General features: G+C 32.0%; 1 protein-coding gene across 2 annotated transcripts in view; it reads left to right on the top strand.

The window, feature by feature from the left end:
• Window positions 1-26,784, top strand: part of LOC143200700 (uncharacterized) — a 190,421-nt gene that overhangs the window by 81,539 nt on the left and 82,098 nt on the right. For both annotated transcript variants that reach the window (XM_076411314.1, XM_076411306.1), the window contains exon 3: window positions 13,711-13,877. In XM_076411314.1, coding sequence (XP_076267429.1) covers window positions 13,711-13,877 — 167 coding nt within the window. The remainder of the gene's footprint in view (window positions 1-13,710; window positions 13,878-26,784) is intronic.

The raw sequence follows: 26,784 nt of genomic DNA, 5'->3' as shown, positions 1-26,784 counted from the left end.
AGTTTGAGTGGACCTGAATGGTTCGCCGCAATCTAGCGGGCTAAAATACGATTGCCAATTATTCCAATGTTACTCAAAACGTCCCTTAATATCGTTTACTGAAATTAGGGCAAAAACTTGTAGGTGAGGGAACACGGCGACCAAAGTCTTGGGAACTTCAAATTTGAAAATTCTCAAATATCGCTTCTTTGCGATATCACTGACTTGTTAATATGTAATATAAAGCCATTATTTTTTTCCTTAGTTTCTCTATGGTGTCTAAGTTTTGTCTATCTTTTAACTAGTATAGAGTTTGTTAATTAATTTTGTATCTTATGAGTAGGCCTAAGAAGTCTATTTGGATATACTGCTTGTTTTTATTCTCTTATTAATTCAATTTTACGAGATAGGTACAAATTGGATGCAATTGTGTAGTATATTCATTATATATTAGACAAAATTGGCATTTGAATGGAAAATCAAAAATGTATCAGCAAATGGGCTTGAAATTGCCAAATGAATGAGAAAATAGAACAAGCAACAATTAAATTTGACTCGATTGAAGATTTTTAAATGCGGAAAGTTAATAAAGAATAACAATGTTACAGGTATATATATATAAATATAGATATATAGCAATTTTGCTATATACACTGTGACAAAAGGCAAAAGTTATATATACCAAGATTATGTCACAGTGTGAGAGTTATAAACACAAGAGATGGAATAACATGAACACTTTACATTTATACAATATTTATTTATATATTAATAAGGTTCTTATCTACCATTTTCTTTTGAAATAGCCATCATTTGTTGCATAGGTTTGTAGACAGTTCAATGGCATTGTTCCATTTCTGGGTCAAAACATCCGCCAAAACACTGAACCATTTTGTCTGTATGTGCGAGCTTATCGTCAGCCTGGAATATGGCAGTATGTGGCAACAATGTGCTGGTTGTAATAAGAACTTCATCAATGAGGATGTCGATATATTCACTCGCAATAATGTGACCAGTAATGTTAATGAGTGGACGGATATAATCGCCGCCTTAATCATAGCGGTACCACCATGCTTGACTGTAGGAAGTAGACTTCTTTTAAGCTTCTCCAAACATAAACTCGACTGTTTATGGGAAACAACGTAAAAAACTATTCATCGAATTATTGTGAAGGTTTTATTATCCTTTGCCATGTTTTGCGTACGCTATTATTACTCCGGATACAGTCGCTTGTTAAACGTTCAAAAATTGAGCTATCTTATCCTCTTTTAAAGTCTCAAAAAATCACTTATTTCACCGATCGCTTGTTTTATCCATTGCAGAACAAAATATATAATACTCTGAAATATAACTGACAATACAATAAATATGTGCACATCATTTGTAATTTCCAAGAAGTGGCAAGGTGGCAAAATTCACTATAATTAGACTTTTGTTGAATATTAACGGATATATATATATATATATATATATATATATATATATATATATATATATATATATATATTATTAACGCCTGGGTGGATCCAACAATACAAAACTTCTTTTTTTTAAATCAAAAATTTATTACTTTATAATTTATTTATTTATAAAATTTCACTAGGTACGTTTTTTATGGACTTGATCTAATTTAACCCTAAGTTATAATTTAATAGTTCTAAAACTTTTCTAAAACTAAATATATTTTGAGTACAGAGTAAAATATGCTGATTTAATTTTATGGTAAATTATAAATTATGGATATTTTTCCTTTTACTTAAACTTGCTGAAACCCAAGTCTTTGGGAAAACAATGCTTGCCATTAATGTATAATTACATTAATTTAACCACCACATTATACTTCTCTGACATTTTAGTCTCGATGAGCGAGTTCTCGGTTTGTTCAAGACAACTTCGATGCTAAATAAAACATCGTTCCTTTATTTAATGTTATGATACGGAAAGCAAATCCCTTGAGCATGAGAACCGCCTCCGAGCCATTCGCTCACAATATCGTTATATGTAGGCTGTATTTATGCTTTCGTACAAAAGCGAAAGCATAAGCAGGTGCTCTCGAAAATGTATACTCTGAATTTCTGCGCAAATATACGCTCGAAAAAATGCTCGGTCAAACGAAATTGTCGTATTTACAGTTATTCGTGCATAAGAATAAGCAAACATAACCTCATTTTGGAATAAACACTTCAAGTAGACGGAAAATTTTAGCTCTGTTCAGCATGATACGATTCCATTGCTACATATGTGCTTTTAAAATTCCACTATTGGCCTGAAAATCTCAGTAACGTATATAATTTATCTAGTAATCGTGTTTACGTATTGGAGACTGCTGTGAAGTTTCTCAATAAGGGCGGATTGATATTGACAGCCATCGAAGGCTTTATATATTTAGGTATATATTTTGAATATATATATATATATATATATATATATATATATACATTTAAATATATTAGTCAGTACGTTATGGTGAAAAGAATTATGAATTAAATGGAAACCATGAACTTACTAAATCGTATGCCTGGTGTTGTACGTATACTGACATATAGGAATTCTACTGTTTTTTGATATTTGATTAATTCTCGATACTTTTCGACAGCCTACTGCTTCTTGTAAGTAATTCTTTCTAGTCTATTTTTATAATATTTAGTAATTTTGATACATTTTCTTATCAATTCTTTCTTCTTAATTATGTCTAATTCTAATGTTCTTCTTAGTTGTAAATCTTTAGTCAACTCTCCATTTATAACATTTTCTTGTCAAAAATTTCTTAACAATTGTGATTCTTTTTGTCGATGCACTATGCTTTATCGTATAATCTCCTCCTTTGGGTTCTTGGTGGTGTTTTACAAGGCTGGTCCAAGAAAGAACTGTCTAGAGGACCAAGAAAGTTTCAAGACCACTTAAACTATTGAAACTATATATTAAACTATATAGACGGTTATACTAGTTGGAGAAAATCCAAAAGGAGGGAATCACACGGATTAACTGAAAATGTCATTTCAAACCTTATTAACATCACATTTTAATTGACGTTCAGACAAAAAAAAAGCTTCCTCTGGCGCATTGTGACTGACAAGGAGAGGTGGATCTACTATGACAACATTAGGAACAAATTGTCATGGATTAGTCCAAAATCGACACCAAAGAGGGATATTTGTTGTTAAAAATCTAGCTTTGCATATTGTGGGATCGGCAAGGTAAAGTGTATTACGAGCTGCTAAAATGAGATGAAACTATAACATTATACAGTCTATTCAAAGTTATTTTGTACATACGTCATTTAAGTTTGTGGCATCAAATAGGTTAAATAGGTTACAGTTATAACCATTTATCACTATTGCTTTCAAGAATTCTGTATACGTCGGACAACCGGACGATTTTGACAGACTCATTCGTTTACGTATTCGAACTAATCAGACAGTATTGTGTCTCCTTTTAAGTAGAATAAAACAAAAAGGAACATATTCTCTGTTACTAGAACGAATTTACAAATTGCGACAGGAATAGACTATATGCCTACATATATTAATTGTACAAATTTAACGAACGTATTGTTGTAAAAAAAAGAACAGCAATAACGAGTAACAGATCCAAAATATACCTCTTGCATGAAAAATCTCGAACATACTCTACAATAGTTGTGAAGAATACACTGTCGCAGAGCGAATAAAAAGTTCTGCACACTCAGCGTACTTACCAGATATAACGTGTTCTGATTATCACTTCTTCAGACTCATGCATCATGACCTGGCTGGGATAGGATCTTTAAATGCTGAAAATGCTGAGACCACAATATCAGTACTGTCATTTTTAGCTGATATATCGATATTTTTAGATGGTGTACCGATATTTTTGTTGATTTTTTTTTGATGGTGTATATTGTTATTTACGAATATATTCATATACTTTCCTTGGCTATTAAACAACTTCGATAAATATTTAAATAATATATCGATATTTCTTATTCTCTGATATAGCGATATATCGATACTCTTTGCCCCAACCGTCATCCCTAGTTCGAGCTACTCAAGGAATAAAAACAAAGATATAACAAAGTTGTGATGTATTAAATATTTGGAAATGTTGGTTGTCATGTTAAATAACTCATTTTATTCATTGAATATTTATTGAAGTCTCTTTTCTTTGGTCGAACTGGTATATGCGGCATGATTGCTCGTTAACTCAAAAGACTGCATTCTCAAAAGAAATTTTCTGAAAGTTGGGAAAAATCATCATTCGCTCTATTTATTCCGAAATAAATCAGTCTGCACTCCTTTTCTATAGTATATATTGAAAATGAACCATAAAATTGTTAAAATAAAAACTGTTAACATCAAAAATGCAGAATGGGATTACTATTCCCACATTATTATATTTATTTTATATTTTAAGACTAAAGAACATTTCCATAATGTTACGCTGGTTATACTAGCATTGTTAGAAGTTTAGGCGCCGTAGCAATATAAATTCAACTTTATAACGATAGCCTGTTAAATGTGTGGATAAACTATACATTGTTTGTATGAAGCTAACATACTAATCTGTAATGAGTGGCTTATTTCACTTAAGTTCTCTAAATAGCGACATAACTGAATAAATACGCCCGATAGATATCAGTGTCTCTCTAGCAGCTTTGTAACAGTTTCACATTCAGTGGATTAGTGGTTGCGAAATATCCGGATTTACTCTGGATGAATGGAACATTATTGCTCCTGACAGAGAAATATACCGAACGTTGTACAGTCGTAAATAACTGAACCGCAATGGCTATATATTTCCCGCAATCCTAGATCAAATTGTTCCGTTGCTGTTGAGTGTATAATGTACTTAAAATATAATATTTAAATTCAATATTCTCCTACACAAACCAAACATTCATAATTTTTTGTTATCCAAAGATACTAGTTTTAAACTAAAAACTCAATAAATTTTAATAATGCTTGAATGTAAAAGATAATGCAAATAACACTATCAAGATAAATAAAATAATTCTGTTAAATAACATTTATATCATCAATATATATAAACTGGACCGACTGTTTAACGTGGGCTCCGAACTGCGGTCCTCAGCATTAAGAAGATGATAGGATGATTTTAACTTCGTCGGATTTTCCGTTTCTGTTACATATAAATCAATTTAGAATTACAATCACAAACATAAAGTACATCCATGCCCAAGCATGATTCGCACCCGCGACTATCGCAACAGTAGGAGGACTGTCCTATCGCTTTGACCACTTAACCAACCAAGCAACTTTAAAATTGCGTAAATGTATCGAAATGTCCATTTAATATAATCTTCTTATGACAGAAAACATTTTTATCAGACATCTTGGAAATATAAATGATTTATGAGTTAATGCCCATTGAGAAAAGGAATACCGAAAGAATTTTGTGAAGTACTTCGTGATATGACGTCATTTGCGGGGCCAAATTTTTACTCCATATTTTCCCTGAAAGACCTCATCATTAGAGTGACATTTCTATAATTTTGAATGAAGTTATCAAAAAAAATTACTCTTAGTAGTTCCACAATCTGCCCAGTCATTCATTAAGTGATCTACTGTATATAAAACTATTTTATTTAATTAGTCATATTCTTGAACTGCACATGACCAAATAGGCCGGAATTGTTATCTAATGATAACTTGGATTTGCAACCGATAAGTCAATACATTTGGTTTAGTTTAAGTCCAAGTTGTTTCTGTTTGGCGAGGATGTGCTTCTTCCAAGCCAGTCGTCGATCTAGGTACATACCAAGATATTTAGCATCCTCTGCTTGCGGAAGTTGACAATTATTGATATAGACTGGGGGACAGATTCTTCTACGCAGCGCGAAAGTTATATGACTGGAATCGAAAATTATAGATATGTTGTTTTATCTGATTATCTTCTTCTTTTTCTTTGTCGGCCACAACACCTGAGGCGAAAATTACTCGAAAACGAAGACCTAATAGGTGCGACCACGTTAGAAGAAATGCATAAATTAGTTGTGACAGCTAATGATTTATATTTAGAACATCTTTAATTCCAGTTAAACATATCAGCATAAAACGCTAGACAATTTATTTTATGTTTTACTCCACGTTCTCATCACATGACGCCATTTGCATATATACACCGCCATATAAAATCGCTGTAATTTTAAGCATGCGTCAAACGCTCTTCATGAGAAAGGTGGCTAAAGTTTTCTGTATATTATTAGACATATTACGTAATGGTATAAAACACACACATTTAATCAGCTTCAAACAATTGGTAGACATAACAATACATAGAATTATTCATGATCAAAAGCAATCGATAATATGCTGAAAGATTATATTATCATCAAATCAGTCTCGATAACTATTTAATTTAAACCGTTAATTGTATTCTGTCCAATAAAGCAAAAACGGTTTAAAAATATTTACAGAGGTAATTCACCATATATTTTCTTTCCATCTATTTTCATCAATTTTTTTTCAAATGCTCGATTTAGTTTCAAATTAACTTTCAAACAACGTATTCCTGCTATCTCCTGCAACTCTTTTATGTTCCTTTGTAGCCTCCCAAAATCTTGAGAAACATTACCTCTCGCTTCCGCCCTCTGCCCAATTTAATTTACAAAATATATCTTCAAGGCAGATTGTAACAAGACGGGGAGACATTTTATCCATTTTATCTACTGTACTTTGAATATATACTTCAATTTTAATCTTTCGAAACAAAATTTGTTTAATTTTTGCAGATATAATGTTTTAAAATCATATTGTTTTTAATATTTGATATATATATATATATATATATATATATATATATATATATATATATATATCTACTAAAATGAAATGTGTATGTTATATAACAAATAAAATATAAACAAATTTAACGGCATATAGTGGCAAATAGGCAAAATCAATCCATCAATGATATCCATCAATGGCAAGTAAAAACTACTAGTCTACTAATCAGTTTGAAGTCGGTGCCGAGTCCAAACTATACAAACATAATAATATAATTTTGTGATATTTTTGTAATAGGATTTGGTTCTGGAGACAGTCTTTGTATCGACAGCAAAATTACCACTTTTTTTTCGTGAAAGCTAAAATAAGCAACAAAAAAATAATGATAGGCGATTGCAATATGATAAATGATGGCTGTATATACTAATAATAATACTAAATAGAAAACTGTTAACTTATACAGTAAAGTAACTATCGAATTTAATAGTTAGGTAAGTTTGCTTAATAGTTGCAATACTTCACTTTCTCGCCAATTAAGGTGTTAAAATAACGTGAACCCCTTTCAGTATAATACATAATGCGACGCACACGTTTAGATTAGTTTATAGTCATTATACGCATTGTTCTGCGACAGTTGCAACAAGAAATCAGTGAAAAGTGCTACCTCTCCTACTGCGAAATTACTGGTGCTTGGTTATCGGGTCCATATGTGTTGAAAACAGCAAAATTTTTTTACTTTTAACTTGCGATAATATCTCCGGTAACGATAACCCCAAAATTAACTGAGAGATTAACGAATATTAGAAAGGATTTTGACCAGATAGCATAACTATATATAAGCTAGGATACATTACTCCACATATATCTCCCGACTTGGCACATGTGCATTCTCCTGCAGAGAATAAACCATACAAAAGAATACAGCATATTCATTGTCGTCCTTTTCTAATGGCGGTAAAATCTTGTCGAATCGATCAGGGATCAGGTACAGTCGATCAAAAAAAAACTAATTCATTTTTTGTGTTATTCTTGGTGGTTTAATATACATTGATTTTAAAGTATGGTAGAAAAAGCGTAAATGCAGGATGCAAGGTTAAATTTTTAAAAGTTATAAAATCCAAACAGCATTAATTTTATTTATAGTGGAAATGTCAGCTGCCAAATTTATAACACATTATTTTCAACGACATCGAATAGGTATCAACATATGCCAAAATTTAATGAAAACAAGAACAGAGAAGAAAATGATTCTTGTTGTGTTAGAGGTAGTCAAGTCATTAATAAGGTTTGTCCATAAAGAATACTAGCAATAATTGGAGTAACAACAACTTGTGGTTTCTAATATATTGGCTGGGTTTGGTATTTGTAAATGATTTTAGTTTTTTTATGGTAATGTTTATTTATATGGTTCTTGTAGTTCTATAAAAATAGAAAGGCATATAGAAATTATTTTCATTAGTTCATTTTATTCAACAATTTTTTAAATAAAATGCGTTATTTCAAAAGATTTCCAATGTTTATTTCTCCTCTATGTTTACTTTTATGACTAAATTAATTATTTATTGAATTTGTGTATATTTATAAAAAATAATGATGATGTGTAATATGATGTTTTTATAAAAATACAATGGCTGGACATATATTAATTATATTTTTGTTATTTCGTTTTATTCAATACTTATATAATACATACTTGTAAAACAAACTTTTTAGGCAAAAGTAGTTTTTTCTTCAACATAATTGCTTTCAAGGATGATACTACTGATTATAGCGACCCTCCAACATTTCGATATCATTTTGGTAGTAAAATTTGTTCTTTGCTTTTTTGTCGATCGCCTCTTCATTCGACGAAAATTTTTTCCCAGCGAGCATTCTTTTGAGACCTGAGAACAGGAAATAGACGCTGGGGGGCCAGATCTGGAGAATACGTTAGATGAGGAAGCAATTCAAAGCCCATTTCATGGATTGTTACCATCGTTTTCCCTGACTTGTGACACGGTTCATTACAATGCGACCCTTTTTCGGCGATTTCGTCCTTCAACCGGTCCAATAACGCTATGTAATAGTCGCTGTTGATGGTTCTTCCTTTTTCAAAGTTGCCAGTGAAAATTATTTCATGGGCATCCCAAAATATAGACACCATAATCTTGCCAATTGACTGTTGCCTTTTCCCACGCTTTGGAGCGGGTTCATCCTGTGCAGTCCAATCGGATAACTGTCGATTGGACTTCGGAGTGAAATGATAAAACTATGTTTCATCCATTGTCACATATCGACGCAAAAACTCAGGTTTATTACACTTGATCATTTTTAAAACACTGCTCTGAATCATCAATTCGTCGTTGTTTTTGGTCAAAAGTGAGCTCGCGCGGCATCCACTTTACACAGAGCTTTAAATGATATGATGTACACGTTCATTTGATATCTTTAGAGTGTTTGCTATTCATTCAATTTCAATTTGCGGTCATTCAAAATCATTTTGTGGATTTTTTTAATTGTTTTCGTCGGTAACAGCCTCTTTTAGGCGTCCACTGCGTTCACAGTCTTCAGTGCTCATTTCACCACGTCTAATCTTAGCATACCAATCCCTGTTGTTTGATTTTCCTGGGGCAGTGTCCAGCAACTCGGCATCAAGCCAAGTTTTTGCTTCAACTGTATTTTTTCCCATCAAAAAGCAATATTTTTTCAACATGCGAAATTACTTTTTATCTATTCCTTTTTCTCAAAATGCTATAATTCACAAATTAATCATCCGACAGCCGTCAAACTTATACACGCCTCTTTGGAGGGTTAGGGCTCGCTAAAAAACATATAGATTTAATTCTAGTAGCACCATCTATGTGTCAGACCGGGGACTTTTCAATTGATCTATTATCTTCTCTGGCCAGCATAATCGCCAGATCTCAACTAAGAATGGGACAACGTTTTGTTGAATTATTCAAACACTCTATGAATCTACCCTGTAAAAACTTTCAGTTGTTTTTAGGAAAATTATGAGTCAAGACCTTCTTAATAAGTAAATATGGTGTATATGTTAGATGTTCTTATTATTTTGTTCACCTCTATAGATGTCGTTGCATAAAAGCTATTTATATAATAAACTCCATCAAATTATTCGTCAAATTTATCTCGCTCTTACTAAATAACTTAACTTTTCTTACATTATTATCACTCAAAAATATTTGCATACTTAAAAATCGTGGAAACCTATTCGGATTTCACTTAAGAAATGTTACCATTTCGTAATAAAATATACTATCTTGTTTTTATCGAACTACAAAACAAGTTGATCAATTTGGAATACAATTACATTGAAAATAACAACATAATTTTAATGTCTGCTAAACTATGTCGCTTAATCATCTCTCGTCATTGTGTTTAGCTTTTATATCCACGAAACTTTTATTTAAAGCTACTTTCCCTTCCCAGCATAATAATAAATTCTCTCAAAAGAAAATTTTGATACCGACTTTTCTAACGGTCCTGAGAATTATCACAAAAAGCCAGTGAAATTTCTGTAGCTATATAATTTTTTCCGTGCCTATTCCGAAGAGGTTCCTTTTAGGTTATTATGAAATTCCGCCTTTTTTATCATTACTTTTTCTTTTTTTCCTTTCGTATTAATGAATTTACGATTATCAGAAAGAGTATTAAGTTGCGGGTCCAGAAGCCCCGGCTTCCGTAGTAGGGCTTCTGAAATTTAATGAAAAAATTCGATTAAAAAATTCGGGATATTATTTTTAAACGCGTGTCGTTTAGTGAAATCAGTCGGATCGTTAAAAATATTTCATAAATATGAGGAATTTTCATGCTATGTATACGGAAAAGGTTTTAAAGGGGATTTTTTTATTATTTTTTTATTATTTAATTAATACATTGTTGCTAGTCGTTTCCGTATATTTGTCTTCATGATAACTTAAATCTAGGTATATAACTAGGAGGACCCATCGGCCCTAACTCAGTCTCTGGTGAAATAATGTTTATACATGTCACTGCTGAATTTTTTAATATATGCACCTCACTACACAACATTACATAAGGTCAGATGGATTGATTCTTTTGAGTCTGTGTCCTGGTCTGATGGTATCCAAAACTTGCAATATTTCAATATTCGTATAAGAATGGGGTCTTTCCACATGACCCCTTGCAATTTTCTTGATTTCTTGACTGACTGAGGGTATCTGAAGGTCTCGATGTAGGTAATCAGTCCTATAGTATTTGGGTGCGCCCACAATATTATTATAGTAACAACCCCGATTTTTATTATTTTTTTCTTGAAGAATATTTGGTATTATTTCTACTGGGCTTCATCATCATTTGATCATTATCATTCCCTGGCTATTATGATTTTGTTTATATTCATAAGTTTATATTCATAACACTATGGTTGCGTACAGTACTTATGAGACATCGGTATTTCATTGAATCTGAAATATGTATCTTGAATATACAAAACACTTTTGTTTGGTCAAACGTATTGGACGTGGTAGAAGTGTTTTACATTTTTTTAGTATTATTATTTCATTGATTACAGTTATTACATGTTGTAAGGAAGTTAGGGGAACTTCCTGCTTTCCGTTTTTATTTATTTATTTTTTAAAATGTTTTATCCATCCTGCTTATTTTCTTAATTTCTTTCCACCAGTATCAGATATAGTATCGTCCTTTATTTTTTGTTCCTTTCTATTTGGCTTTCCTTTCAACTGCGTTGAAAATTGAAATTCAGTTGCGTCCGCATATTCTCGAGGAGTGTGATCTTTAACCTTAACTCGACTCATATTTCGTATATATAACTCATATTTTATGTGAAGTTAGCTCAATTTATTTTGTTGGATTTTGTTAACGGTCATTTGATGGGATAGCATAGTCTCATTTAGCATTGGAGATTGGAAAGACATGAATAATATTGTTTTTCTTCATAATCTCATTTGACTTCAAAATACGTGGTCCAGCATTTCTATAGAATGTGTATTCTCTTCCGGAAGGGAGAGTTTGAAAGGTTTTTTTCAAGCCAAGAAACGAATTTTGACCACCAGCCTGTCAAGAATTTCTTTGGCTCTCAACCACCCAGTTCCAGTTGTGTGGAACGATTGATATTTTATATCTGGTCTGTAATGTTGTACCCATGCCTCATCTATAATGACAAATCGTTTTACCAAATATATGAAATCAGATTGTATTGTTTGAAAGAGATATGAAAAATGACTTGGTGGGTAAACTATAATGTTGAGAAAGTAATTTCTTGCCGACTTTAGCAACAATTTTTTAGCATTTAGGCATGTGCAAACAAATGAAAGTAGCTGTTAGTAAATGGCGAATAAAATTAAATGCTACGAAGTCTACAAATAATTATGTAAGTAATTACAAATTATTTTAAAGTAATTCGGTAAGCGACTATCGCTAAATACTTGGACATTAAATTGAACTACAAACGCAAATGGGCAAAGCATGTTAAACGAGGAGACCATTGTAAGATGCTCATCAATATGATGGTTGCTTGAACCACAATTTATATTATCACTCCACAACAATAGATTATTATATAAACAATGGAATAAAATTATGAGGTTGCTCAAAGAAACACAAAATCAATATGATTTAAAGTTATCAAAGAAATGTTCCTCATAACATTGTTAACGTCCCATGATATATTAGAATGAGAACACCCACAAGGATTTAAGGGCACGAAGCGTCAGCGAAAAAATTAATATAGTTAAGCTATGTGTGAGAAATATGTGTTTCACACTTTATGTGTAGTGTGCCTGTGGGAGTAGATCCATCAAACGATAATTAAGTTTGTATCTGAAATCTTAGAACTGAATTTTCAGAACCATATCAAAGAAAAATTACCAGATACTTAATACCTAGTTGTTATTAGCCACCCTCTAGTTTACATATCCGTCTATCCAGTTTTTGTTACTATTTTTAGTCTTATTAGTCTTAATAAAAAGCGTTAACATCAGGGGCAGTTTAACAATCCATCAATAGGGCAAAAGTCTCCACAATTTTATAACTAACTTAGACAATTTATAAACTAAACTAACTTACACTTATACAGGGGATAGAAAAATTAGTATGAGCACCATGCAATATAGTATATATTGTTGCATGTTCGCAAAACTGCTTCCGTCTAATTAGTGCTACGGGTATGTATTGGTTAGTTCATATGGCAAGTCCTGTAGGTTATATTTTTGTGTATTATTCGTCTTGTTCTGCGAAGGTTAAGACAATTGAAATATGTGATCTCTCATACTTTTTCAGACCATTTTACGAGCGACAATATCTAAACAAACAAACTACAAAAGATCGATAAACTTTAAAAGAATTGTAGCTAGACAATTGGAACATAAATCTACCGCAGCAAAAATGACAGCTGCTCGCACTTATGTAATACTCTTTCGATAAAAAAAAAGTACGGCGGGAACTTCACAAAGCTAACATTCATAAAATGGCTGCGATTGCAAACGAGGAAATGATATAACAATCATAAAACCTGGATATTTTATTGGGAGATGTATGGATGAATCATTATTGGCAGGTTCTTGGTTCAACCTTCGTTTGAGGAGTATCAAACATCTTTCCCGGCCACCACAATAGCCAGATTATTAAAGTTAAACCTTTGTGTGGAGTTTCAGAGCAGAGAGTGAGAGGAGTCAATCTTTAATACCATTGGAGCATTTGGCGGGTGTAAAAGAAAGGGACAACATTGCGTTCAAAAATTTTGGTATAAGAAATTGAGGGTAGGAAACTATTCACTTACTTTACGAATCAATTTTGCGAAGGTACATCTGTTTTAAACTAATATGATGGCTTATCATTAACATCTTATCGATAAATAAATTTTGTTTTGTTCATTCCCTCTAGATATTTCTCTGTAATGTTAATTAAAACAATTAATTAATCACTATGGATAAAAAATCCTAAACAAAAGTACCTAGCATGATAATAAATAATGTTCGTTATCTTTAACCGCAAAAGCTTAACCCGATTTTTCTTTCATTTTCAGAAAAATAAATATATCGTATATAACGAGGTCGCGGGCAGGCTGCCTCGGATCGAATGAGGTGCCCAGGGAGTACGTCGTCTTCTCAAACTTGACAAACGACCAGATCAGGGCCGTGTCGGCGGTCCTCTGGGACCAGGAGGTCGACCAGAGGGTCTGGAGATCGCTGGGTGAGTGTAATTAATTTCGGAATATTCGCAGCGCCGAGCCAATATCGGGGAGCGTCTAATGGCAACGAAAGATGGCGAAAGCGCCCGGCTCTAATCGCGAACGATTTCAGATAAATTCATTATCGCTGTTGCCGAGCTGATGAAAGCATTCCAAATAATTGCCAATTAGTTTAGTTATAAATGTAATATCTGATAATAAGGAATTGGTGTACTTTCATTGAGCCGGTTACATCAAAACATGTTGTTTTATAATATAAATGCTATTTTTGCTGTTTTTATGTATTCGTAATCTTTTATTTTATATTTTATTTAAGTAATAGTTATTTTGTGAAAGAGTATTAAACAAAAGCACTATTAATTTATTAAAAAAAATATTTTACGGAAAGATGAGTCGATTGGTTGATCGGCGACACAAATCGACACTCAGGATAAAAACTAACATTGGGAACTTTCAACCGAAATTGACTGTCGACTGTTTAGTAATTAACTACTTTTTACTATCGATTGTTTCAGTCGCTATTTTTGGTTCGACTGATTTCACTACTTTTTACTAGTAACTATTTTCAGTCCGACTGAATTTATTACTATTTACTATATGACTATATCCTATCGCCCCCAAGGTCGGGGATCCTTGATATTCAATATTTATACGAAATATTTATAAAAAATACATTTTCTGATAGGAAAACTCTTTTTTAATATTCGACAATTTTTTTTCTTAGCTATTAAGAAATACAAGGAAATAATGATGGCCGCGACACTTTTTAGTTAAGATTTATTTTATCAGCAGATAAAGCAGAGTAATTTTTTTTCTGTAGAATGATACATTTAGCTAAACGTTCTATGGTTAGTGAATATTTTGAAAGAGAATCCTCAACTTCCGCTATCTGCAATCCTCAATTTAAAGAATCAGGATTTGGTATTAGAAATAATGCCGAGGCAATATAACGAATTATTACAAAAAAGATATATTCCATTCTAACTTCAAAAATACAAATAGAGTACTACTACTCGAAATTCGAAACTACTACTAGTACTACTACTCGAAATTCAAGACAAATACAAATCTGGCCAAATTATTAACAATCGAAGAAATCGCATCACGAGAGAAAAGCTGAACATGTGTATTATATTTTTGAATAGTGATTACAAATATTTGCGTTCAATAATAAATAAAGCATTTAATTTATTTGAGAAGCTCTAGTAGTTATTGTGCGATCATTTCTAATTATGTCATGGATAAGTTTTTTTCTATAATTAGGTATATGTTTAATTTTAATTTAGTATTTATGATTATTGTACATCTTTAGTTTTTAGGTTTTGTTTAATCTTTATTGTGTTTTCTATATTTATTATAGTATGATATTTAAAAACAACAATTAGAATATTAAAATACGATAAAACATTTGTGGGGATATTATTCCATTCCTTTTTACAGATCGACAGAACATTCAAATATAAAAGTAATTCTAATTACGTTAAAATAAAATTATTCATTTCATGTTAATAGTATTCAGTATTTTTTTCTTTCCTTTTTAAAAGTTAGTATGTAAAGGAATCTATACATCTCCGTCTAGCTTATACTGCCGTAGGAAAATATAATCACATTTAAAATTAACTGCTTCAAGCAATTATCTCCGTCCTCTCGCACAATTTATACAGGGAATAATTCATACAGCTTCGTCTGACATCACTAATGGAAAAAAACAACCGAACCGTGCATTTGACGTGATTGAAAATAGTAATTACCATTTTAGTTTTTTGACTATCCACTGTTTCGACTGTTTTGCAACTATCGACTGTTTCTATTCTTTTCAATCGATAGTTCTCAACGCTAATAAAACATACAACCTGTTTATCACTTAGCTAGTCAAAAAAAAGGATAGTCTGAGCATTACATAACACCTTTCTTATGATATAGTTGCTGTAAAATTATGTTTGAGTATCGCCTGTACTTTCGTCCGCCGTTTGCCTTTGAAGATCTTCGAAATGGCAATCTGACTAGCCAAATTTCCTATGGAATATCCTCTATGGAATTATTTCTCAGCTATGATAACTCCAGAATCAAATACATCATAGTATACAGCTAAGAAACTGTGAAACTTTAGACGTAACATAAAAACACATTTTTGTATACTAATATTGTACTTCTAAACTAACTATTAAATAGTTAAAATAAATTCAACCAAGATAACTAAGTTTATGACATATACATGACTGACACTGTATGATATTAAAATTAAACATCAATACTTAAATTCTAGTAATAACAAAAAATAAGTTAAAATTATCTAGCGCAAATTTTTTGAACCATAATTTCTTTGAAGCTATTTATTCTTAAGGGGTCTTAAAATAAAAAAAATAATGGAATAATATATTATATGCCTAAGACCATAAATTGGGCATTTGATGTAAAAATGAATTTTCAAAGTTTTTTATTGCACTTTACGTAAAATTCCATTATCGACGTGCACAAAAAAGAGTCTCTACAAATGTTCAGATAAACTCAAAAATATCTGTAGTTTTTTAAGGACAATAATTAACAGCTGTCGATCAAAAAATGTCCTCCTCGATATTACTGCGATAAATGACTATTAATACACATTTATTTGAGAAACATCAAAATGATGATTGATGACTGAAATGATGACATGATTTTCGCGTTGCAATTTATTAATACAACACATTCACATTGAAAGCTAATTTACTTTATTAATCGCTGAATTAAAGGATGTTCAAATTTTCAAAAAAGATCAAATTTTGTTCATAAAAGTATGTATTTGTAGACAGTATAACAAAATTATTATTTTTTTGAATAAACTTCAAAATTATATTAAATATTGGCCAATCAACTGTTTCTTCATATTTGATTTGTGTAAGGAAATTTAATAGCCTGTTATTAAGACAAAAGTTCAAAATGTTATCTTGGTTGGCGCACTGATTAAGACGACAGGAGGGTCGTCCTGCTGTTTCGCTAGTCGCGGATTCGAATTCAGCTGGGTCATTGTCGTAAATTTATGATCGTTTAATATTTGTAATTACCCTTAGGCAAGAATGGAAAATCCGACGTCCCTGTCACGCCAGCAACCAGGCTAGATATGACTGGATCTCTTCTGGGATGATCTACAGTCGCCAGTCGATAGGCTTAATGCCGAGGACCGTGGTTCGGAGCCCACATTCAACAGTAGATCTAGTCCAGATAAACCCTAGTTGGTAATGGGGAGCCTCTATAAATATATGTAAAAAAGTTGAAAATCTATATTGAAAATACTTATTGTATTATAATCCGCTGAAAATAAAATTAAACGTTAATAAGGTATAATGTTGCTAAAAACAATCTAAAATTACGAAACTATTGGTTAAAAATGACCACAAGAGGCAATCCAATATGAAACATTAATGTTCACAATATAGTGCGAATCTACCCTCTTTTGACAAATATTGGTTTGTATAGATGTAGATTAAAAGTAATAAAATTGTATGGATTTTGGAATGGAAAATGTCACAGCTTTCAATGCACAATATAGAGAATAATGTATTTTTAAGTATGAATGAAGCTTACCATCCTGTCCATCTTAAGAAGATCCACGAAACTGGTCTTGTGTCGAGTATGTCAATCAGTTACTGCAGATTATCGTTATTATCTACGAAATAAACACCCGTATTTAACCTATTACAATTTTCAAGTCAATGATTTAGTTAAACAACAACAAAAAGTCTGTTTGATGAGCTTTACGTTTTAATTTTCTAATGAATAATTTCACTTAAGGAGTATTTTATACAAAATACAACCCACTAAAGTTATAAACATATTGAGAAATAGCTTTCAACAATTACTTCTGATTTATTTTATTACACCTGAAATTTCTATTACATCCCTGATCACACTGTACATTAAGTAGTCATAGACAAGTAAATTCATCATCAAAGTCAATTTTAATGTACTATTTTGTATCACATTTTATGGATTATTCCACAGGGTAGTGTCTTGGGGCCATTCGTGTATTTGTTCTATGCTGCTGATATACAAACAACAGAAAAGCAGTACTTAGACTATTAAATAGACGATTCCTCAAGAATAATTAGCTAAATACCTCAGAATACATCTCAATGGTAGGTTAAATTGGAAATGTTATTAGACAAAAAGCAGAGCAGATCAGACTCAAACTCAAGCCACTATACTGCTGCAATTTGTTAGTTGGAAGATACTCTCCATACTGGACCTATGGGATGTTAATATGGCCTTGCACAAAAACATCAAATCAACTAGAAATCCAACGTACCTAAAATAATGTTCTACGATTAATTACCAATGCTTATCGATATATAACCAAAAAAAAGCTGCACGATGACCTAGAAATTGAAACATGAAATAAGTTTGCTAAATCACATCATCGCAATCATAATCAACACGCGGGACATCAGAAGATTGAAGCGAACCAGACCACACGAACTTATGTAGTGCATAAGTGTATTCTTAACTTGAGCTTAAGTAGTTTAGTTTTATTTTAATTTGGGAAATACTGATGTATTGATCCCGTTCTCACCTTGCTTGTGTATTATTGCAAATAACTTACGGCAAAATCGTAGCAATTTGTAAATTAAGATTTTACTAAGCATGTATAATGTTAGATGTAATTATTTTTAAAAAATTCTATGGATTTGATATTTTTTATATATCACTTGTGAATATATTTTTAAATCAATTTCAATTGGATATAATGAATCAAGAATTCCAGCATCCATTTATTTTATTTTACATTTCTACCAGAATAACGACTCCAAAATAAACGACATCAAAAGGGGAAAACTGAACAGTGACCAATAAATTTTACGATTCGTGGTAAAATATGTTGCGGTTTTTGTTGCCGGTAGTTGTTCAACGTGAACTAAAAATACCGGAAAAACATATCTCACTAAAAGTACAATAAAAATAATAGTAACATATTGCCGTTGCAGCTGTAATAAAATACTCCAAAGTCCAAACTTAATGAGAGTTCTATGGCAAGTTGAAATTGTATTAGCCAGTAAATATGTGATTTAATGCAATAGTAGTTTCGGTGCCATTTTTCATTTTATTGGACTATGAATTTTAACTGTTATTTAATGTTTCGTCGTAAAAAATTTTTACAAATTGAATATCTATGTCGTGACTGAACATAAATTCATTAATATTTAGGTTGTAATATATGTAACAACATTCCTTATAAAAAAATATCTATGCTCTTAAAATAACAACACACAACAGGTCAAATAAAAAGTCCCCGGGTTGACATATAGATGGCGCTACAAGAATTAAATCCATATGTTTTTTTAGTTAGCCCTAACCCTTAAAAGACGCGTGTATAAATTTGACAGCTGTCGGATCATTAGTTTGTGAATTATAGCATTTTGAGTGAAGGAACTTTTGTTATTGTGAAAAAAAATTGGTAAAAAGGAATTTCGCGTGTTGATAAAACATTGCTTTTTGAAGGAAAAAATACAGTTGAAGCAAAAATTTGGCTTGATCCCGAGTGTCCGGACAGTGCCCCAGGAAAATCAACAATCAAGGATTGGTATGCTAAGTTTAGATGTGGTGAAATGAGCACCGAAGAATGTGACTGCGAACGCAGTGAACGCCCAAAAGAGGTTATTACCGACGAAAACATTTAAAAAATCCACAAAATAACCGTAAATTTAAATTGAATGAAATAGCAGACACTCTAAAGGTATCAACTGAATGTGTACATCATATTCACGAATATTTGGGTATGAGAAGGATATGTGCAAAGTGAATGCCGCGCGAGTTCCCTTTTGACCAAAAACAACGATGAGTCGATGATTCGGAGCCGTATTTGGAGATGATCAAGCGTAATAAACCCGAGTTTTTGCATCGATATGTGATAAGGCAAGAAAATTCACTCTGAAGTCCAATCGACACTCATCCGAGTGGACTACACACGATGAACCCGCCCCAAAGCGTGGGAAAACGCAACAGTCGACTGGCAAGTTAATGGCGTCTGTATTTTGGGATGCGCATGGAATAGTTTTCATTGACAACCTTGAAAAAGGAAAGACCATTAGCAGCGACTATTACATAGCGTAATTGGACCGTCTGAAGTACGAAATTGTCGAAAAACGGCCGCATTTGAAGAAGAAGAAGGTACTGCTTCACCAAGTCAATGCACCGTGTCACAAGTCAGTGAAACTCAAGCCTATTTTGAAGCAAAGGAAAAATCGTACTACAAAAATGGTATCGAAAGTTGGAAGGTCGCTATAATTAGTGTATTACCCTTGAAGGGAATTATATTGAATAAAAAAAACTAATTTTCATTCTTCAATTCTTCGTTCTTAAAGAAGGTCATAGAACCACTAGCTATGCTGGGCGACCATAATCTGCATAATTAGTAAAAGAGAAAATTAGTTTGCATTTTAAAATGTAATTCACAGAACAATTATCGATTAACAGAAATATTTTGAATTTAAACTCATATTCATCAATGTTCATTAAATGGTTTTAAAATGTAGTATAAGTCGCTCCATCAATCGCCATCAATCGAAACTAAAATTGAAACTATAACGTCTAAATCATTAACGTACAGCTTTGGCTCTTCTCACCACTGAATATTTATTGAATTCTTTCAATAACGTCTGCAAGTAGATGTGAGTGAGAGACAACAACAAAGCCTCAGTTAACTATAATTGTTTAAATAGTTTTCATTCACAAGCTATACCTCAAAATAGTAAGTAAACAATCTAAAACTTAGTATCAAATAACTTTTTAGAACAACACAATTATCAATTTATAAATTTAAATAGTTTTGATCCAAACAGATTTCTCTCTTTGAACATTAACTACAAATAATAAATTCGAATCAACTATACAACAGAACAAGTTCAATGATCGTTTAACAGAAATATTTTGAATTTAAATTTACATTCATCAATGTTCATTAAACGGTTTTAAAATGTAGTGTAAGTTGCTCCATCAATCGCCATCAATCGAAATTAAAATTGAACCTGTAACGTCTAAATCCTTAACCTACAGCCTTGGCTCTTCTCGCCACTGAATATTTATTGAATTCTTTCAATAACGTCTGCAAGTAGATGTGAGTGAGTGACAACAACAGCAAGGCCTCAGTTAACTATAATTGTTTAAATAGTTTTCATTTACAAGCTGTACCTGAACAATCTAAAACTTTGTAAAACTTTAAATAACTTTTCAGAACAACACAATTATCAATTAATAAATTTAAATAGTTTTGATTCAAACAGATTTCACTACTTGAACATTTACTACAAATAATAATTTCGAATCAACTCCATAACGTTATGTCAAATACAAATACGGAAACTCAAACACAGAACAATTAAGTATAGCCCTAACCAAACTTATTCTGGTTTAATTTACCGGGATAAGGTAAAGTTTTGGCAAATTTGTTAGGAATTTCGGATATTTGTTTTCAAGCGTTAACAAGAATACATAATTTTGGTTATTAAATAGATTTAATATAAATGAAAAGTACTCCGACGAATATATCAATAAAAGTATCTGATAATTATGTTAGAGATTTGAATATATTGTAGAAAATTTATGCTATAAATATATATCTAAAATATATTATTGGAACTATTATTTGCCACCTATTATTATATTTTCTAGATTTTCTTGGCAGTTTTAAATGTGTATTTAAGAATGAAAGTACTGTTCGATCGAACTATTGGTTGGAACCAAGGCCTATTGGAAGTGGGATTGCAGGTGTAAAGGACTTTTATTGAAATATTACGTCCTTTAAAATACAATTTTTCATTATATAAAATAACTATCCTGACATGTAGAAGATCACTTCAGTAAGTGATCTGCTCTAACTTTTTTTAAAGTCTATCCTAACTTAATAATCTAAAGACTATTGTAACTTATTCTAGAGATTACTAAATCTCACTATATGTGTCTATTAATCAGTTGGTAGGGTAGTTCGCGTTTTGGCCTATGCGCTACGCTGTAATCATGTACATTTAATTGGTTGGCGAGTGCATTAAGATGCACTAATAGTCTCTCAGAGTACTTGACACTTACACACTTCGAATGACACTCGTTATGGATTCTTCAGGGGATATCGCGGTGAATCAGTTTGTTGGAGATGTAAATAGGGCACCGACGATGACTCGCAATCCTTTATTCTGAAACCTCTGTAGGATAGCTATGTCGGATTTCCTAGTTGTACCCCACAGTTCAATATCATAGGCCCAAATGGGTCTCGTTTTGACTTATGCAGCAACCTCGTTATCTAATGATAATTTCGGTTTACGCCCTATATTTGGTTTAGTTTAAACCCAAGCAATTTGTCACTATATGTTTCTTCCATGTCACCGTCGACCAAAATAGATTCCCAGATATTTAACGCTGTCTGCTTGTGGAAGTTCATGATTACAAAATTTTACTGTGAAACATGTTCTTCTACAAAAGGTGAATGTCACATAGGTAGATTTTGTCTGATTTGCTCTGATACTCCACGTTTCCAACCACAATTCGACTTTATTAAGATGAAGTTGGAGGTCACCCGTGGCTGATATTGGATCCCCGTGTGATGATAAAACCACTGTATCATCAGCATTACAATATTTTTATACAATTTTTTTAGTATACAATTGTATAAATCTGTATACAATAGATATAACAATGGGCGAAGAACGCCCGCAAAAATACCAGAATATGTTAGGTGTAGGTCAGTGTATTCGTCATCGTGTTTGAAAACAAAATGCCTGTCTGCGAGGTATGATTTAAGTAGTGTCCAGTGTGCCACACCTTGTCGAAGGCCTGAGATATATCGAGAAATGCAGCGGAGCACTATTTTTTATAGTTTTAAGTTTTTGTTTTAATTTGATTGACTAATCTATGTATTTGTTCTGTAGTTCCGTCTTTATTACGGAAGCCAAATTCATGGTCTGGAATAATATTTCTCTCCTCTGCGATTGTTTTAAGTTTCTTAATGTATAGTTTTTGAAAAAATTTAGAGATCACAAATAACAGGTTTACAGTCGTCCTTTCTTTCAGTACTTCAATTAATCAACTTATTTAGAATAAAACATGTAGAAAATGGCAATATAATATGAACACTTGACCTTTAGAACAGCTGTAATTATTTGCTAAATACACTGATAGAGTGACTGAATAATCTCCCATGGAATGTTGTATGTACTACATCTGCCAGTTGCTTTATCGTTATAAAAATTATCCTGGAAATCTAGTGTTCACTCTCTGTTTTATAAGTCCCATATTCAATTATATTTAGATCTGGCGATAGTGCTGACCAGGGAATGTGTTTGGTGATATTCTGATGCTTCTCAAACTAAACTTGAACCTTTTTGGCTGCTTGTATGGGCGAATTATCATCTTGGGATATGGCATCATTGAAAATTTCGAGATAGTCATTAGTAGCAATCCGGTCAGTTATATGTAGAGGCACAGCTGAATACAACGATATTATCGCCCAACTCATAACGAAACCTAATTGAGTGTAGACAGTAGACATGCTTCTTTTGGGGTTCTCCATACATAAACCTGGCCGTTTGGAGGAAATAATGCAAACGAAGATTAATCGGGCCATACCTCATTCTTCCAATTATAAAGTGTACAGGTGTTATAATCATTATATTCCTTCATTCGCAGTTTATCGTTGGCTTCCATTACAAAGAGTTTCACAATGGCAGCCCTTCCATGAATGTTAACTTTGTGGACCTCTCGCCATACTGTGTTTGCCAAAACAGGATTGCTAAAGTGAGTATTAAATTCTGCTGTTAGACATCCTGACTGGCCGTAATCCTTTTTAATGTTCGTCGGTTTCTGTCAGTTAACTTAGGGTATCGCCCAGTATTACTTTTCCCCCATAGTGACTTGCCCTCTTTTATGTATGGTGGCTACTGTTTTGTGAAAACGTTGATTACTGATCGAAAATCACGCATTTCATCGATCTCTAATTTTACTATTTGCAGAACAAATCGTGTACATAAACTGTCCCATATTTTAATTTTTCTTTTCGATGCAGTTGGCCAGTTGCAATGATATTAAACTAAAACTTGAGAAAAACAACTATAAAATATTGTTTATTTACATTTATTGATATTTCTAAATAACTAATTCATAATATTCATTGTAAATATTCCATTTTAATCCGAAATTCGAAACTTCCAAAATGCTTTGAAAATGTTACTTATACCTTTATGTAGTGATAGACATCGAATGACGTTACCATTAGTCGCAATCTCGTACATGCAGTCTTGATGATTTGTTTGAAGATATTAAAAACTCCTCATGTAATATTACTTGTTAATCCGTAGCATTGTACACAATTTGGTAATAGTAAAGCAACTTTTCTTTGTTCTCGTCATTATTCTATCCCCCACAAAGCATCTATAAATGTATAAGCGTTAACTTCAGTACACTTTACTTGGCTAAAGTTAATAACAATACTATTGGATATATAGAAATTTCCGAATAAATGTTAACGCAGAGGTATTACTTTCTCCTTTTATTACAAACTACTAAGTATTGTTGAAAGTCATTGTATTTTGTTGGAAGCATATAAATGTATGCTTCAGTTTATAAAATAGTTCAGTTACGTTTAGCACTTAAAAATATTTTGTCAAAATAACAAAAATATAACTAATGTAAATAATTTTTAATTACGGTAAAATATGCATCTCGAAAACGGAAATAAATCAGTCAACTTAATTAGCATATAAGTTTAAAGGTTGTATTTTTTACGATTAAATCCAGACCGTCAGCTTTACGACTGAGCCTGTGAATTAAACTGAAAACCGTAGAAAACTTAAGCTATTAAGTACAGCAGTAACCAACCTAATTTCGCTTTAATTTGCTAAAATAATGAAAAGCTTCAATCTGCTCTCTGAATTTACTATTTTGCTTCCGTCGGTGTTCTTTGTTGTTTTATTCTTGATAATATACAAACTTATCTAAAATTTTCAACATCGATAATTTAGTTTTGAGTGAATTTTTTGGCATTTCAAGAATTTAATATGAAAGTTGCAACATATTATTGTTTATTAAATTATTACATATATGTGTATATATGTATATATGTATATACGTTTATACGTTTATTTAATATTGAAGATTTATGTATATATACAGCGGTCGGCACTTGACGTTCACTCATGGTCGTGGTACATGCGTTAAACATGCGCTCCCGACGAAAACTATGTTCGTAAGGAACTCAGCATCACATACTTAAACCACGACCTTCAAATTTGCTCTGATGCTCTACGTTTCCAACCATAATTCAACTTTATTAAGATGAAGTTGGAGGTCACTCGTGGCTGATATTGGATCCCCGTGTGATGATAAATCCACTGTATCATCAGCATATGTTGCGTCAGTGTACAATTTTTTACAATATTTTTATAAAAATTTTTTAGTATTCAATAGTATACAATTGTATAAAGCTGTATACAATAGATATAACAATGGAGGAAGAACGCCCGCAAGAATACCAGAATATATTGGGTGTAGGTCACATACTCAAACCACGACCTACAAAACATACATATGCGTCATCTACAGCGTTTGTCTATATATATATATATATATATATATGCTGGGTATAACAACAAAACTAACTAACGTTACAAAGAGAAGATTAATGAATACGCAGAAACCAAGACCGAATCCATCCTTTATCCGTCCGATTCTCAAAAAAAACCTCGGCTTTTAGAACGACGGCGAGCGAACGAAATAAGAAGAACGACAAAGGGCGGTTTAATTAGCATTGTAAAAATCGGTATTTTTATTTATCTTAGCCCAGGGAGAAGAGCGTAGAAAAGAAAAGCGAAACAAAAACTTACGAAAGTCGTTAAAAGACGGGCAAGAGCTTTTCATTAGTCCGGAAAATTAAAGGCGAATTAGTTTGAGTTGTTACAGTTGTACTGGAATATCTCGAAAAAGTAGGTTGAGGTTTTCCGAGGGCTTTCGTTTAATTTGAAAACTTTACGACTTTAAACTTGACATCTGATTAACGGATAAAGTATGTTCTGGTTTAGTTTTTGTCTCAACTGAGTTAAAGAGAAACACGTTAATAATTCTAAATATGTTTATTAAAATATTTTTAATTATAAATCTACTCACAAAATTTGTTTGGCTTTATTGCAGCGATATAATAAATGGACAATTAATGGTTTAATTAATAATTTATTATGGTTTAATGTTATTTTGAGTATACTTTTGCATTTTGGGTCCCCTTTTAAAAAATTAATAACATAATTAATCTAGTTAAACCATTAGATTTCAATATTGAATATATTTAAAAAAAAGACTTGAACTTATCGAGTAGTACTTTTCTTATATAATTATTGCTTTAAATGCAGCTTCGTTATTATGTAAACCCTGTGGGTTCGGGCAAAATCGGAATTAGCATTCGGGAATGATCGTGTACTCCCACCGATTCATTTTATCGCCCTTTTCTACGGCGCATCCGAGTGAAATTGGTCGCTGACAACATATTTATAATAATAAAAGCATCAACAATTGATTTTAAAAATGGGTGTCCAAAAGTTACCCTTTGATTTTTTCATTGATGTTATTTTAATTATTTTGAATAAATTAGGTTAGTCGCTATATGTTTTAGTAATAAAATCTATTTTAGGTAACGTATCATTGAATATTTTGAGACACATGTGGGGCAAAAAGATGAAAGTTGTTACAAAAAAATTATAAAAGCCGAAAAGAATAGAATCAAAGATCAACTGACTGCAGGTCTAATTCTTGATAGGATTTTTCAGAATACTAAAGTGGTAGAGAATAATACTCTTAAAGGGGTAAATGTGATGACAAGAGTCGATTTAAACCGTATCATAATCATTAAAAAGATAAATGTACTAACAATTGTCGATTGAAATCGTATCATAAAAACAT

This window comes from Rhynchophorus ferrugineus, unplaced genomic scaffold (assembly GCF_030347505.1).
Source record: "Rhynchophorus ferrugineus isolate W39M unplaced genomic scaffold, kcgeb_rfMv2 rfM1, whole genome shotgun sequence".
Taxonomy (NCBI): Eukaryota; Metazoa; Arthropoda; class Insecta; order Coleoptera; family Curculionidae; genus Rhynchophorus; species Rhynchophorus ferrugineus.
The sequence above is the reverse complement of the archived record's forward strand: the minus strand, read 5'-3'. Positions and strand labels throughout refer to the sequence as shown.